General features: G+C 46.0%; 1 protein-coding gene across 3 annotated transcripts; it reads right to left on the bottom strand.

The window, feature by feature from the left end:
- Nucleotides 1-4249: 4249 nt before the first annotated feature.
- mettl25 (methyltransferase like 25) lies at nucleotides 4250-14434 on the bottom strand. 3 transcript variants are annotated; one of them, XM_047023148.1, is made up of 12 exons: nucleotides 14145-14427; nucleotides 13739-13927; nucleotides 13312-13424; nucleotides 12255-12932; nucleotides 11627-11774; nucleotides 8294-8391; nucleotides 8140-8169; nucleotides 7451-7524; nucleotides 6907-7000; nucleotides 6276-6350; nucleotides 5807-5878; nucleotides 4251-4821 (listed from the first exon to the last, which is right to left on the bottom strand). In XM_047023148.1, the coding sequence occupies exons 1-12, from the start codon at nucleotides 14359-14361 to the stop codon at nucleotides 4723-4725; spliced, it is 1887 nt and encodes a 628-aa protein (XP_046879104.1). In that variant the 5' UTR covers nucleotides 14362-14427; the 3' UTR covers nucleotides 4251-4722. The 3 variants fall into 3 exon arrangements, with proteins under 3 accessions (XP_046879106.1, XP_046879104.1, XP_046879105.1); XM_047023149.1 differs by having other exon boundaries at nucleotides 4253-4821; nucleotides 13312-13418; nucleotides 14145-14434; XM_047023150.1 differs by lacking the exon at nucleotides 6276-6350 and having other exon boundaries at nucleotides 4250-4821.
- Between the last annotated feature and the right edge of the window lie 82 nt (nucleotides 14435-14516).

Consider the following 14516-nt stretch of genomic DNA (forward strand, 5'->3'; position numbering starts at 1 on the left):
AGGGGAGGGAGGGGGGGGGAAGGAGGGGAGGGAGGGGGGGGGGGGGAGGCGACTCCTGCTCCCTCAACATAAACAGCCCTGGGTGGAACAAACACATTACCGGAGTAACCAGTGTTTACTCATCCTGACTGATTACCTCCATGCTCCATGCTCCCGGATGATGGATGCGGTTTAGATTAATAGACTCAAGTCTTTTTAGGCAGGGCAAAAAAATATGTTTTTGATGTTACTAATCTTACCAATCTTTTTAATGTCACTATACTGTGGAGTGGTAGAGGTCATGGTCCAGTAATGTAATAAAAATGCCTATAAAAAATATATATGTATACAATTGAGACAAAGACAAGCTCAACTCAAACAACGTGACGTACACATGTACAGTATTTGCCTCTTTAAATTTCACGTGAAACATGTTTTTTTTCCTTCTATTTGATACATATCTTTACTGAGTTTCATCTGTGAGCCAAAATCACTGAGGGAAGAGAAGCTGGAAGCCCTGCCTTTCTGCAGCGGTGCTTTTGTCCTGAGACCTGACTGTCTTTATTCACCCTGTGTGTTGGAGGAGATTGAACGCACTTTTATCATAATTATCTTCTAAAAGGTTTTTAGTCGTTGCATAATTTGCCCAATAGAGGGCCTCTTGGTCTCTTAAGTCAAAAGTAAACTAGTAAAAACGATTTATATTTATTCAGACGTACACTCAAATGGAAACAACAAAATGTGTGGAGCATCGTGTACTTTAGAACAATTACATTTAAATCGGTTGTTAAGGGAAATAGAGCCTTGTGGTAAAACACACTTTCTTAATTAGGGGTAAAAAAAACCTTTCTAATGAGATGATGAATTTAGATGTGTTTTCAGGATTTCCTTTCTTTTAACCCATCAGAGTAACAAATGGTATTTTCCTTGTGTTATTTATACAGGACCACTGGTTTTTCATCCTCTTAGATAACCATCACACAGGAAACAGACTATCCCTATCACACTGACCCAGCCTGTATAACGCCCTCACAAAAATAGCATACGAAAAGTATTAATATCAAAATGAAAGCAAATGTACCCAAACAAAAATAATAATATCTGATCAAAACGAGCCTTTGCTGTTTGGCTAACCACACCTTGGTGACAACCCTACCTTTCATAAAAAAACAAAATTATGGCTGAAAAAGATAGACGTGTTTGGATTTGATATGGAAAAAAAACATCTGAAAATCTGTTTCTAATTACACCCCTTAAAGCTTTTGGGACCCTAATCAATTTACTGAGCAACTATAAACCACAGGCACCAGTACTGTGAAGTCTTACACACCTAAGATCAAGGAACAAAAGAAGCACTTTGTAGAGCAGTCATAGAACTGAGTAACTTCTGGATTATCAACCAATCAGAAGCCTGATGATCCTGTGACCTGGCTTGACTGCTCTTTGGGGGAAATACAAGAAGAGATTCCTGTTGACGTATCCCATTTCAGGAAGTCATCTTAATTCATATTGGATGGATTGAATCTGTTTGAATTATCCTACCCAAAAGGAGCAGGCATTGATATAAAATTCTCACATTTCCATTTAGTTGCCAGTACTATAATTTAAATCAAATCTTTATTTTTTTATTTTTCCTCAACTCCAGATGTTTTTTTATTCTTGCCTAATTTGATATTCATTATGACAAATGTTGATTAATCAAAACTATGAATCACCGTTACAAAAATTTAAAGAATGGAAAATTACAAATATTATGAAAAATTGTAGATTGTTTTCTTTTGCCTGTACTTTGCCCAATATTTTTCAAAGTAACTTGGAAGAAGTTTACAGTGAAACATTAACCTTGCGTGACTGGCTGACCCTTGCCACATTAATACCCATGTAGACAAGTGAGTTGGAGAATTTGTGCGTAAACAAAGTCTGAATTTCCATTGGCATCAGTCATTGTGTTGACATGGAAGCTAAGAAGCAACACACGTCAAACAGTCCATCACAAGACAGCAAGGCCAAACAACCGTCACTTTCACACAACACAGCTGGAGAATCGTGTGTGATTGGAGGTTGTTATGGATGCCAGTGTTATTCCTGTCTCTCCTGGCATCTCCTGCAATGGCTTTTGGCTACGCGTGTCCCGTGAAAAAAACCTGCTTGCACTCCTGACAACCACAACAGGATGACGCTGTGATTGCATTCAGATGGAAGTCATCATGAGACATTAAGGATGGACTGGTGCATGCGTGTGTGAGTGTGTGTGAAACGAGGAGAAAGAGAGTAGTTAAAAGAGAAAGAAATGAGGTGGACTTAATGAACAGGAGTGAGTGTGTGTGTGAGTGTGTGAGGGTGTGTGCGTCTGTGGAGCGTCTAAATCTAGAGTTGCTGATTCCCGAATGGCTTTTTCACCACCAAGCTTCCTGTTTGGCTCCTGCACTGACGTCTTTTTAATGAATGAGTAAACTGATGAACCCTTTCTCTTCCCCCCTCGCTTTTTATTGCCTTTCTACACATTCTTGTGGACAGTTAGGGTCTCTGATAAGAACTCAAACCTCAACATTTGCCACTTTACCACTCTGAATGAAGTCCATTAATAACAGGAAAACCTTTGTGTAGGGAATAGCCCATTCATTTACAAATGTTCTTGATATTAAGGCCCAGTTCAGTCTATATCTGTAGATTCCACAGATGATTACGTTGAAAAGTGTATTAAAAAAGAAAAAATCATGTAAAAAAGAGAGTAAGGTTCCTGACGTGCAAGCTTCCTGACGTGCATGTGATTCTCAAGGACAGGAAAACCGCTTCAGTGCAGGTGTTCAAGGGAAGGAACCAAGAAAGTATTTTCCAAACAAAGGTGACAGCGTTCTGTGGTGCCAAGTAGGTAATAAACCCCTCTTCAGTCAAAATGGTGGAAATCTGAAATCATCAGATTCTGAGGGAGATGTCTCTCCACATTTCCTCTCACTCCCACATGGAAGTGAAACGCAAAGGGAAGAGATTCCTCGTCCAAAAGTCCTATTTCGGTCTCAAAGTGCATCCCTTTCCGTCGCCGTATCCTGAACGTTTTTCCTCTTGTCGATTAATGAAGCGGCCGGGAAATGGCACAAATTGCACAATTGTTTGCTTCACCTCAAACGCTTCTCATGTCTCTCATTTAAAGTGGCTTAGTGAGAGAGCGAGTGGACATGCAAGTGTATGCGTTAGTAACTGTATGTCCACGTGTCCTGTGTGTGGTTAAGCATGTAATACATGCATGCAAACTACAGGGAGAAGAAAAGGTCGACAGCCATGACTCACTAAGTACCACAGAAACCTTCACAACATAAACACCTCAAAACTGACACACACATCTTGAAGTCCTTGGTTAGCGGCGGTCCGGTCGGGTCTTTAGGTGCCAAACTGTCTGATGTTGTGTTCCGACCAGGACCCTAACACAGCACAGACCCACCAGAGGCCTCGGTCTGTAGGGAGGTTAAAAATAAGGCCCTGGGTCTGCCTCAACCCTGTTTTTCACCATGGTGCACGATGCCAACAGAAGTATGAACACAGATGGTCTGGTTGACAACACAGAGAAGACGAATGACAGTGCTGATGGCGATGGAGGAAGCGCCCTCACTTCCACCATGACAGGAGAAGAAGAGGAGTGAGGTGTCCCACAGGAAGACGTTTCGGTCATATTTTGTCTTCCACGAAAACAATGGTTTCCATTGTGGATGAGAAAAGATATTCGTAGATATTACTCAAAGTGTTGGCATACAAAGTCGAATGACCTCATTTAGAACACACCCATAATAGGCCATCGACTGTATTCAAACCAGCTTGGTAATGGAGCTTGGTAATGTTAATCACAGATTGAAAACTGCCCTGTTTCTCTGCTTTATGTCAAGTTTATGTACAATTACCACGCCCCTGATTCATGATGGCTGCACAGAAGTGCAAAGCACTTTTATGAAAGATTGAAGGAAGGAGTGATTTATGAAATGATGGAAACGACATAGGAGAGTGAGTGCTGTTTAAAGGGGTTGAGCCCCCCTGCCCCCCACCCCCCCTTGCCCCCTCGCCCCCCCTTCAGGACCTTGGTGATGGGGTTTCCAGACCTGCCTGTCAAGGGGCAGGACAGGAGAACTCTATCCCACATGGGAGCTGTCCCTAAAGCCATTGTTCTATCCGGAGCAGCACTCATATGAATAATGATATACATGAGAGAGACACAGAGAGAGAGACACAGACAGAGACAGAGACAGAGAGAGAGAGACACAGAGACAGAGAATGAAAGACACAGATGTTTTTTCCAGGTTTGGGAACCATGAGGTTGTAATGTTTTGTCTCTTGAGGCAGAAACACAAGTGCATTGTGGAAGCGGAGCATTAAAAACATTAGCTTCCCTCCAGCAATCCATTAATGTGGAAGTTAAGTCGAGGCCATCATTCCAAAACCCCAGCTCTCCAACAGTCACGTGATCAGGTTAAAAACATGCTAATATTAGAGCACCCAAAGAATGGTCACATTATTTTACAGTTCAGACTGTAATTACTAGTTGTGTTTTTTACAAAAGAATCATAAAATGGTACGATTACTAGTCTTATATTTCACTAATGAATAAATACATTTGTTGCAATAACTGTTTGTTTAATGTTCCTTTTAGATTTAGTACAGCATAAAAACCTGAAGCAGGTTAAACAGAAAAAGGCCAGTTGTGCTGCAGCGATGCTAACGTCTCGGCAGGAACGAGGCTGACGGCTCAGTCGGGACTCATGCTGTCCCTGGTGTCTTCACTCCCACAACACCGTAACATCTCGGTGACAACACAGGATCAAAGAGCTGCACCAGAGTGGAGAATGACACGTCCTCCTGCAAGACGAGCCAAACACACACACACACACGTACACATGAGGAAACAGCCCTTCCGCTAGCAGTAACCCTGGCCGTCTTTGAACGCAGCCCAGGAGTCGTGTGATGAGAACAGCTCTCTGCTAATGATTTCCCAGAGGAAGAACATCTGTGTAAATATTGAGTTCGGTTCCCCCGTGTTCCTGTGTGAACTCTCCATGTTTAGGATCAGTCCTGATACCTGACAGGGGTTAGCTAGTTCTGTACCGGATGAGAAGGTGTATGCCGTGGAGTTGGTTTACGCCTCGATGCTAATGAGTCGACACGACTCCTGAAGGGGGGAAGGAGAACAGTCATGTCTTCCGCTACGTTTGGCCCCGTGGCTGCCGTTCTGGAGGACTAAGCCTCAAGCCTTTTTAATGTGCAGTACAAGCAAATCGCTGAGGGTTTTAGACAAATATACACTTGAGTTATAGCGGTGGATATTGGAGGACCTTTCTGTTATTTGACCTTAATGTAAACTTAAAGACTTCAATAGCAATTATATAAAACCTCAATCGGTCCGTTTTGTACATGGTGTTTGCCCTAGCTTGAACCTTTTTACCAAAATGTCAATACAGAACTCTGAGTGTCATGTTATGTCTGTTAACCGAAGAATTTGAAGAAGTTTTATGTTCCACCAGGTTTTTGTTACTGGAAAGAGGAAGTTGAAGTTTAAACATTGGAACCTTAAGAGAAGCTAAAAATCCATGTCTGGAAGAGAAGAAGAGAATGAGCAAGAACACACACACACACAGACACACACACACACGCACACACACAGAGTCTAGAAGGAAGACTAGGGTCAGTGCGAGTACAGTGAACGTGTGATTTCACACTGGAAGTTTGAGGTCTGTCAGGGTGCAAACAGCTGGTTTGTGACCGTGGGAAGACAGGAGAAAGAGGAGGAGGGTGGAAGAGAGGAGGGGGCTGGCGGGTGGCAGGGGGGATAAGAGGATGATTCTACCTGTTCCTTCAGGTAGCAGAGACGATCCAGCAGGATCAAGCCCTCAATGCAGGGAGCCAGCATTACCTTCAGCTGGGGAACGTAAACACAGGTGCACCACAAGATTAGACTTCATTTAGCCGTCGCTGTGTAACACAACATTGTTATAGGACGTATTGCAAAAGCTTCACTGAAGTTAACAACTTAGGTCATACAAGCAGGATCATTATCTCAAGAGTCGTGTTGCTCCTCTGGAGATCAGTTCCATCACTGGACCGGTATTAAGGCTTCCATTTACAGAAAGTTCATTCTCTCAGCTTATACAAGGCATGTTAGAAGCTGTGTAAGTGTAAACCAGACTTAATCTTCTATTCTGTAATAACAATACTAAGAACAGGACAATACCAGCCTACAGGGCTACACTCTCAATAGGGACAGTGTGTTTGGCGTGATACAATAGTGGCAGTGAGGTGACACCGTGGGGGCCTACCATATTAAAGGCTTGCATCTCACACATCCTAGGTATGAACGTGTCTTGGTAATCCTGGATGGCACTGTCTGAGAGCTGGTGAACACAGATGGAGAGATATAGACATGGAGAGATATAGAGATGGAGAGATATAGAGATAGAGGGACAGATAGAGAGCAAGAGAGAGCGAGAGAGAGAGGGAGGCAGAGGGTGAAAAGGTAAAGAGGGGTTGAAGGGTTGTGCTTTAGGATGCCATGTGAGAGACTTGAGAGAGATGACACCAAACCACTCCACATTTCTAATCCCATGCTTTGCCTGCAGCAGGGCAGTAAGACGATCCCCTATTCAGGCAGCGTCCCAGCGGAGCCAGGACACCCTGCTCCCCTGCTCCCCGACACTGGCTGGGCTCTGAGGTGGAGCCCACCTCTCTCTGAAGCTACAGCACAGCGTTTACAGGAGGGGAGGATGTCTTTTGGGGATGTTTTCCATGCTTTACTGGCCCGTTTGGGAGTGAAGTGTGACAGGAGAAACAGAGAGAGGGTTGCGCACACGTGTCTGGTGAGCTACCGGAACGCCCCTCGTCAGACCAGTTCAGAAGTTGTATTTGTCAATCTCAGTTTATAAACTTTAGAAAGTGTTTTCCAGAACCAACCTTTGTCTCATCCAGCCCCAGTTTTGTGACTGCCTTGCGGACGTAGTCCACAAACGAGCTGGCCTTGGAATACACGTCTCCCACTCGGCTCTCACTGTTAACGACACACACACACACACACACTCTTTAAACCTCTCACACAGAACACAGCTCCCTGCCGTGGACTGAGTCATGGCCATCCGATTTTCCCTGTAGAACCGATGCGCTGAAGTCACAGGCAGACTAGAAGTGACCGTGAGCGAAGCAACAGCCTTATTATTTTCTCTCCCTCGCTTGGCAACCGCTCTCCAACGGTCCCCTGCTGCACGAGGGACCTCAGAGCAGCAGAGAGGTGGTGATGTGATAAGTTCCAGAAGTGAGCTCCGTGTTTGTGACGTCACTCCGGGTCCTGAAGGCAGGGACCACTCTGAGCGCAGAGCTCGTAGTAACGAGGGAGTCCCACACACTGTCTCACCCGTCTCCCTCGGGAGTGGGGGAGACCTGGCTCCACACCTCCCCACTTCTGTTCTCAACCAGAGACATTCCAAGGTCCTAAGAGACATACCTTTTGAAGGAGCTGTAGTGGTCTCTTAAAATGACGTGTAGAACCGCCCTGTAAAAGAGGGACTCCATCTGAATCTGTAACGAAGCCAAACATTACATACCCTCATACCCTGCAGTCATAAAAAGAAACATTCATCTAGGTGAAGGTGTGGGTCAAACACAATGAAAACGTTCATAACTATCTCAGAGCTTGAAGCGCAGACCTTGCTGTGCAATCAGGACGATCTTTTGTTGCAGTTCAGACGTGCTATCCGTCTGGCTGTGATTACATTAATATTCATGAACATTTTTCATTAATGGACAGGGTGGTGTTGTGTGTCAGTTTTGGCTCAGCAAAGCAGGATTTACATCTAAGACATGTATGGCTGCAGTCAATCATATATTTTATTGAATTCCCACAGAACAAAAGTGGCCAGTTTGTTGTAATGCATCCTTGAGAACTCATGTGAAACACTGAGTAGTCAAAAAAAAAAATCTACAGTTTCAAGGAAATATACACATGTAGCTTTCAGACTGTAACAATTTGATTGTTTTGATACGTTTCCACTAATGTTGATGGGCGTAGATTTCTGTGACAGCAATCAGACATGATCGGTTGTTTTTACATGAAGTCATGTTTATGCTGATCTTGGAAGTCTGTCTGCTGTGTAAATATTCTGTTTTTATATTAGGAAGTTGTATTGAACTCACCCCTTGGCCAACTGCCACTCTCTCCAGAGCCTGAGGAAGTCACAACATCCACATACGTCTCAGAACTTCAGGCACTTAAGAGTTCACAAGTAGAAATGTGATGATGTCATTTGGTTGTGTAGTTTGTGATGTTGCGCTGTGCCGAGGTCCTCACCAGGCAGGCTGACATCCTGGCGTTTCTACCACAGAACCACGACTGGTCTCTCAGGTACCGGCTCATGGGGAATCCACACACACCGCGCACTGGACAGTCTGAACAGGACACACACACACACACATATCTTTTAACACCAGCTGTGCCAAAACTGACAGAAGCAGTTGTGTTTTGACATTATACTTTTGGACATTGACAACCCGCCATCTTTTTCTCGCTGCCATCCCTAAAAAGAGCCGACCACAAGCTTGAAGCCACTTACGTCCAAAGGGAGAGGGAAAGATGAATACCATTCAGCGGGTTCAACAAGGGCCTTAGGAACAAGCTTTGAAGTCCTTTAGAAAGCCCACAACACAATAACTACTGGCACTAAGCCATTCACCTCCCCTTCTGTTCAACACATGTTAGCGGGCAACAGGCCCTCTCAGTGGATCGTAGAGGACAGGCTTCTTCCAAGTCTGAAGTGTAGCTTACAGTCTCAAGACACGGCTGTTTACATCAGCTAGCGTGTTAGCTTAACGTCCCCCATGCTAACCGCTAAGTCTCCAGGGTCAGATCACAACACAGATCTACCCACATCCTAGCCCTCCCCACTCAAAACCAAGTGTGTCTAATTCCATAGCGTGCGACCGAGCGCTTGTTTGGTCCTTACTACACAGGAAGGAGACAGGGCGACTGTAGAATCTCCTGACTCCTAAGGTATGTTTGTGGGCAGTTTTGGGGTCTGTTGTCTGCAGGAGTGAGGTGATGGGGAGAACTTGTTATTCCTGCATCCCACACTGCCCTCAAAGGGCTCTCAGAATGGCCGTGTTGTACCCAGATGCCCTGAGAAAGAGGATGGTTTGTAGGACTGCTTCCTAACGCTAACTGATCATCCTAACTGCCTTCTCCTTATTGACGCAGGCTTTATGACGATCTGGAGTAAATGGATTTCCAGAGCCACAAATGTAGTGAAAAAAACACATTTAATCTGCCATGTTAAATAAAGGTTTAAGTGATACGAAAATGATCGAACGTTGGTTATTTTACTAATGTCTCTTGAGTCTTGGCTCAAAGACTGGAATAAGTGGATGAGTGATATGGTAAAGTCAGCTATATTTTGTGATATTTCATATGACAGCTTTGAATGGATATCTTCCTGGAAGCAACATTTTAAGTAACTTTCTCCATAATGCACTTCTCGGCTCCTTCTGTGAGTTTGGTTTCTATTTAGGGTGAGGTAGTTCACCACAGGAGTTGGCCCGTATCCCAGAATGCGCTGCGCGGCCCACGGGGAGGGAAAGAAGCGTGCGAAGAGCCTCCGGCGTTGCACGACTGTTTTCAATCAAACCTCCCGACGTTGCACACCACTGTCCCCGCGGACTAGCGTAACCCTGGCCGAGGCGCTAACAGCCTAGCCTAGCAAGCTAGCCAGCTGCAGCACGGCTCCAACGGACAATCACAAACACCCCGCGGGGTTTGTCTTCACAGCAGGGAGACAGACGCAGGTTTGGTGCCTCATAAAGGAATGGAGGACGGAGAGACGAGGTCACTGCTGTGTTGAGGAGTGGTGCTACATAGCGGCTGGAGGTCACTGCTGTGTTGAGGAGTGGTGCTACATAGCGGCTGGAGGTCACTGCTGTGTTGAGGAGTGGTGCTACATAGCGGCTGGAGGTCACTGCTGTGTTGAGGAGTGGTGCTACATAGCGGCTGGAGGTCACTGCTGTGTTGAGGAGTGGTGCTACATAGCGGCTGGAGGTCACTGCTGTGTTGAGGAGTGGTGCTACATAGCGGCTGGAGGTCACTGCTGTGTTGAGGAGTGGTGCTACATAGCGGCTGGTTCTGTGGCTGTCAGCTCTGAACACGGTCGTTTGACGCTTTGATCAAAGCGATGAAGGAACTACATGATCTGGAATCTTCCAAGCACTGAGCAATGATGATAAATGTGTGATTGAATCATACTTTATGTCAGGGAAGTCAGAGCCATGCGTTTTTATGTTCATAATTCAGTGCAGACTTTCTCTACTCCAGTCCTGAAGACAATCCAGGGCAGCTACTAAACTTACCATCCCTGCAATGCTATATTTGTTTCAACTCCTCGACTGAGCAGCAACTTATTTAAATCTGGTGTTGGGAAGAAAGAAACATGACCCAGAGTATCAAAATTGCGATTATTTAAAACACTAAACCAGAACAGTGACCCTATGATTCAGATAAATCATTTCCAATTCAACCACTCCAAATGAAAAGCTGAAAATATCAAATTTTCAAATCTTTTAAACTCATCCAGAGACCATAAATCCGTTCAATGACTCTAGCAGCGTGTCTCGTCTGATCCCATGAGGGAACGTGGAGAGGGCAGCTCTGCTGCACACAGGGTATGAACACCATCACATCTCAATGGACTGATTCACTCAGACAGAATCAGTGTTTATCAAATGAGGCATTAGGATAATAATCTGTCCCTTGGGCTGGATGAGTGACAACGCAGATGGCCGCAGGTCATAGAATGATGATTAGCATAAACCAACAGGGGGGAGGAGATTCGTGGATGGGCTACAGGACCTTCTATTGGTCAAGACAGGAAGTAGGGATGAGTGAGAATGAAAAGAAGAGAAGGAAAAATGGAAACAGGGGGGAAAGGGGAAGGAGAGGGATGGAGAGGAGAGAGAAAGGGAGAGAGCGAGAGGGAAAGGGAGAGACAGACTTGGAGGAGGTGGTTGAAGAGTTAAGAGCCTGGCTCTCCCTGAAACTGCTGTGTGCATGATGGAAACCATATGTTCTCTAGGGGGGCGGTGTGTGTGTGTGTCAGGGGAGTGGTGGTCTAAAGCTTTACTCTGTCTCCTTGTCAATACCACACCGTCCACAGATGGAGACTAGACCGTTCCCATGGGAACTCATACAGCCCCACTGATTACCAGGTAATTGCAGTGCAATGAATCACAAAAGACTTGCTTCTAACGGCAGACCAGCATTATGAAAATGTACAGATACGTCACGGAACATGCCATCGTTGCAACATGGCAGCCATCTTTGAACACGCTGCACAGACAGCCTAGATGGATACATCCTCAATAGTCATCACTGCAGCGCTGAATTGTCTAAGCTGAGGGCATACAGTGCTGTCTGTTTCCTCCCCTGGTGGTGTAGTTACCCTGTGTGCTGGGGTACTCCTCAGACAGGTGGTGTAACGGGTGTAGTTACCCTGTGTGCTGGGGTACTCCTCAGACAGGTGGTGTAACGGGTGTAGTTACCCTGTGTGCTGGGGTACTCCTCAGACAGGTGGTGTAACGGGTGTAGTTACCCTGTGTGCTGGGGTACTCCTCAGACAGGTGGTGTAACGGGTGTAGTTACCCTGTGTGTTGGGGTCGTACTCCTCAGACAGGAAGTGGTAACAGCAGCCCACGCTGCAGACAGACAGCAGCTCTTGCTTGGCAGCAAACATGCGCAGGGTGCTGGGAGCCAGGTCTCCACACGTGTGCAGCCCGACCATGACGGCATCCTGAGAGAGGGAGGGAGAGGGGGGAGAGAGGGAGGGAGAGAAGGAGAAGGAGAGGGGGAGAGAATGAGAGGGAGAAGGGGGAGAGAGGGAGGGAGAGAAGGAGAAGGGGAGAGAATGAGAGGGAGAGGGGGGAGAGAAAGGAAAACAGGGAAAGAGGGGGACAGAATGAGAGGGAGAGGGGGGAGAGAGGGAGGGAGAGAAGGGGAGAGAATGAGAGGGAGAGGGGGGAGAGAGAAAGGAAAACAGGGAAAGAGGGGGACAGAATGAGAGGGAGAGGGGGGAGAGAGGGAAGGAGAGAAGGAGAGGGGGAGAGAATGAGATAGGGAGAAAATGAGAGGGAGAGAGAATGAGAGAGGGAGGGAGAGAGAAGGAAAGAGGGAGAGAGAATGAGAGGGAAAGGGATGGGTGGGAGAGATAATGAGAGGGAGAGAAGGGGAGAGAGCTGTCCTGACACCACAGTGTGTCGTGACACTCTCTCACCTCCAGCTCAGAGATGATCTCTCGTAGCTCCGTCTCCGCGGTGACGTAGGAGGTCAAAGGTGAGTACAGGCCGCTGTCCCCGTTGGCCCTGTTCTGGGCCTTCCTCTGCAGGTTCTCCATTTTCCTCCTCTCCCTCTCCTCCACACTCAGCTCGCTAGAGGGAGTCCTGGGGGGGACAGGGTCGATCGCGTCCACGGATAGGGTGCTGAGGAACAGATCTCCTGCCTCTAATTCTGGGGTCTCCGGGTCTGTGGTTCCATCGGCTACGGAGTTGACCTCGGGCCAATTGGGGACGGACGGGAGGGATGGAGATGGGATTTTATCCTGGTTGTTCTGCGACGTCACTCGTCTCTCTGTCGGACGTGATTCTGCGCTGCTAGGCTGGGACACGGCCTCTCTCCTCCAGTCTGCCTTCTCAACCCAACTAGGCTTGCTGGTATCCACTTTCTCTGGGTTGTCATCCACAGGTTTCTTCTCTCCTGCACAGGCTCCTCCCCTCTCCTTCCTGCCGACCTGACTGTGTTTCTGGTAAGCCCTGGAGTACTTCTTCAACTTCCTGTTTAGTTCCTGGGCGCCGTGCGTGTTGGTGCTGGAGGAGTCGATGCCATAGACCCTGAGGCCGTACTGCAGAGACAGGAAGGAGCACAGATAGCCCTTACCTGAGCCCACGTCAATCACCTGGACGCAAAGGGAGATGGGAGATGTAGTCAGGAAGCAGGCTGATGTTTTGACAGTTCAGAAAAGCATTTTGCTATACATACATATCGCTGAGAATCTGAATGAGCTTCATTCGTCACTGAATGAGCTTCATTCGTTATGTAAATTCACACATACAAGAAATTGACTGTGGCAGGAAGGTGCATACGATAAACATATACAAATCTTAATTAAATATTAAAATAGAAAAACTAGTAATATACAAGTCTCAATATGACACCAATGAATTACACTACTGACTAGTATGAGGCACATGGGTGGTTGATAGATATCTTATTGAGGTCTGTCCCATACAATACATGAATGCTAAGTTAGGGTTTTATTAAGAAAAGGACATTACCTGTTTGACTCTGCAGTGTCTGGCTAAACTAGACACCACCTCAGACATGGCCCGGACCTCATGGGATTTCTTAGAGTTCATAAACTCCCCCGGCTCGATCACAGGTCCTGGAACAGTAAGTATACGTCTACAGTGCACAGCAATTGTCTGATATACAAAGGCACCTTTTTATTAGATACGCATATAAACTTCTAAATTGATCTGGAGGGAATGCTATTGAGGGAAACCATGGTAACTAAAACGGTTCATTCTGTGTCTCTTGTACTGTAGCATGGGGTTCAGACTCTTTAATTTTTTATGTAAAAAAAAAAACCGAATGCACTCTGGAGAGGAATCAAAGATTATATTCCCTTTGATTTCAGCTCAGCCGAAACATCGGCCAACAGAAAAAAGCATGCAAGAATTTGGGTTCGTTTTAATCAAGCACCTTCTTCCGGGGGTGAGGGGTCAGCGACTTTGAGGGACTCCAGCAGGTCGTTCCTGGACATGCACACCCCGAGACCAGACAGGGAGTGGGCCTTGGCAGCTTTCAACAGCTCGTCCACATTCACCAGCCGCTTAGTTTCAGTGCAGAAACCAAACGTTGTCTTGGTCTTTGTCTTATCTGCAAGTTCAACTTTAACAAGAGGATTGTTTTTGTCATTTCATATGTTAAAACATTGCGAAGTGCTAGCGAAACAAATTATCGTGAAATGCTTTAGTTTTTCATCAAGTTCATCAGTTTAGCCCAAACATTCAGTGTAATGTTAGCCTACATTAAGTATAAGAACGATTTTGTGTAACATTGTCCTCTTCTTGATACAGCTGTTAGCCGCAGCTTTAGTCAACCTTACCTTTGATTTCACAGTCAACTAACGGCCTCTTGTGGGCAGCACCGGAGATTGCTGCTAGCAACTCCGCTGGTGGAACAGACATAAACTGATCCCACACATCGCGAGTGTAAAAATCAACAGTGTGTGCATTCGCAATGCTCAGCGTAACAGAAAGGAATTGCTTTACTTCATCTATCTTATTTCGAATTGCTTCGAGAGAATTGAAATGCGATGCCATAGATACAAACTATCAAACCTTAACGTGCTTTCTGTGGGAGCTTACTAGGATTTCGTTATTTCCCGTCGTTAGCAAGGCATTAGTAGTTGCACAACGAATAGGATAGTTTTCTAGTCGTCACAAAGACGCCATGATGGGTGTACCAAAGTGCACTG

This window comes from Hypomesus transpacificus, chromosome 7 (assembly GCF_021917145.1).
Source record: "Hypomesus transpacificus isolate Combined female chromosome 7, fHypTra1, whole genome shotgun sequence".
In the NCBI taxonomy this organism is placed as follows: domain Eukaryota; kingdom Metazoa; phylum Chordata; class Actinopteri; order Osmeriformes; family Osmeridae; genus Hypomesus; species Hypomesus transpacificus.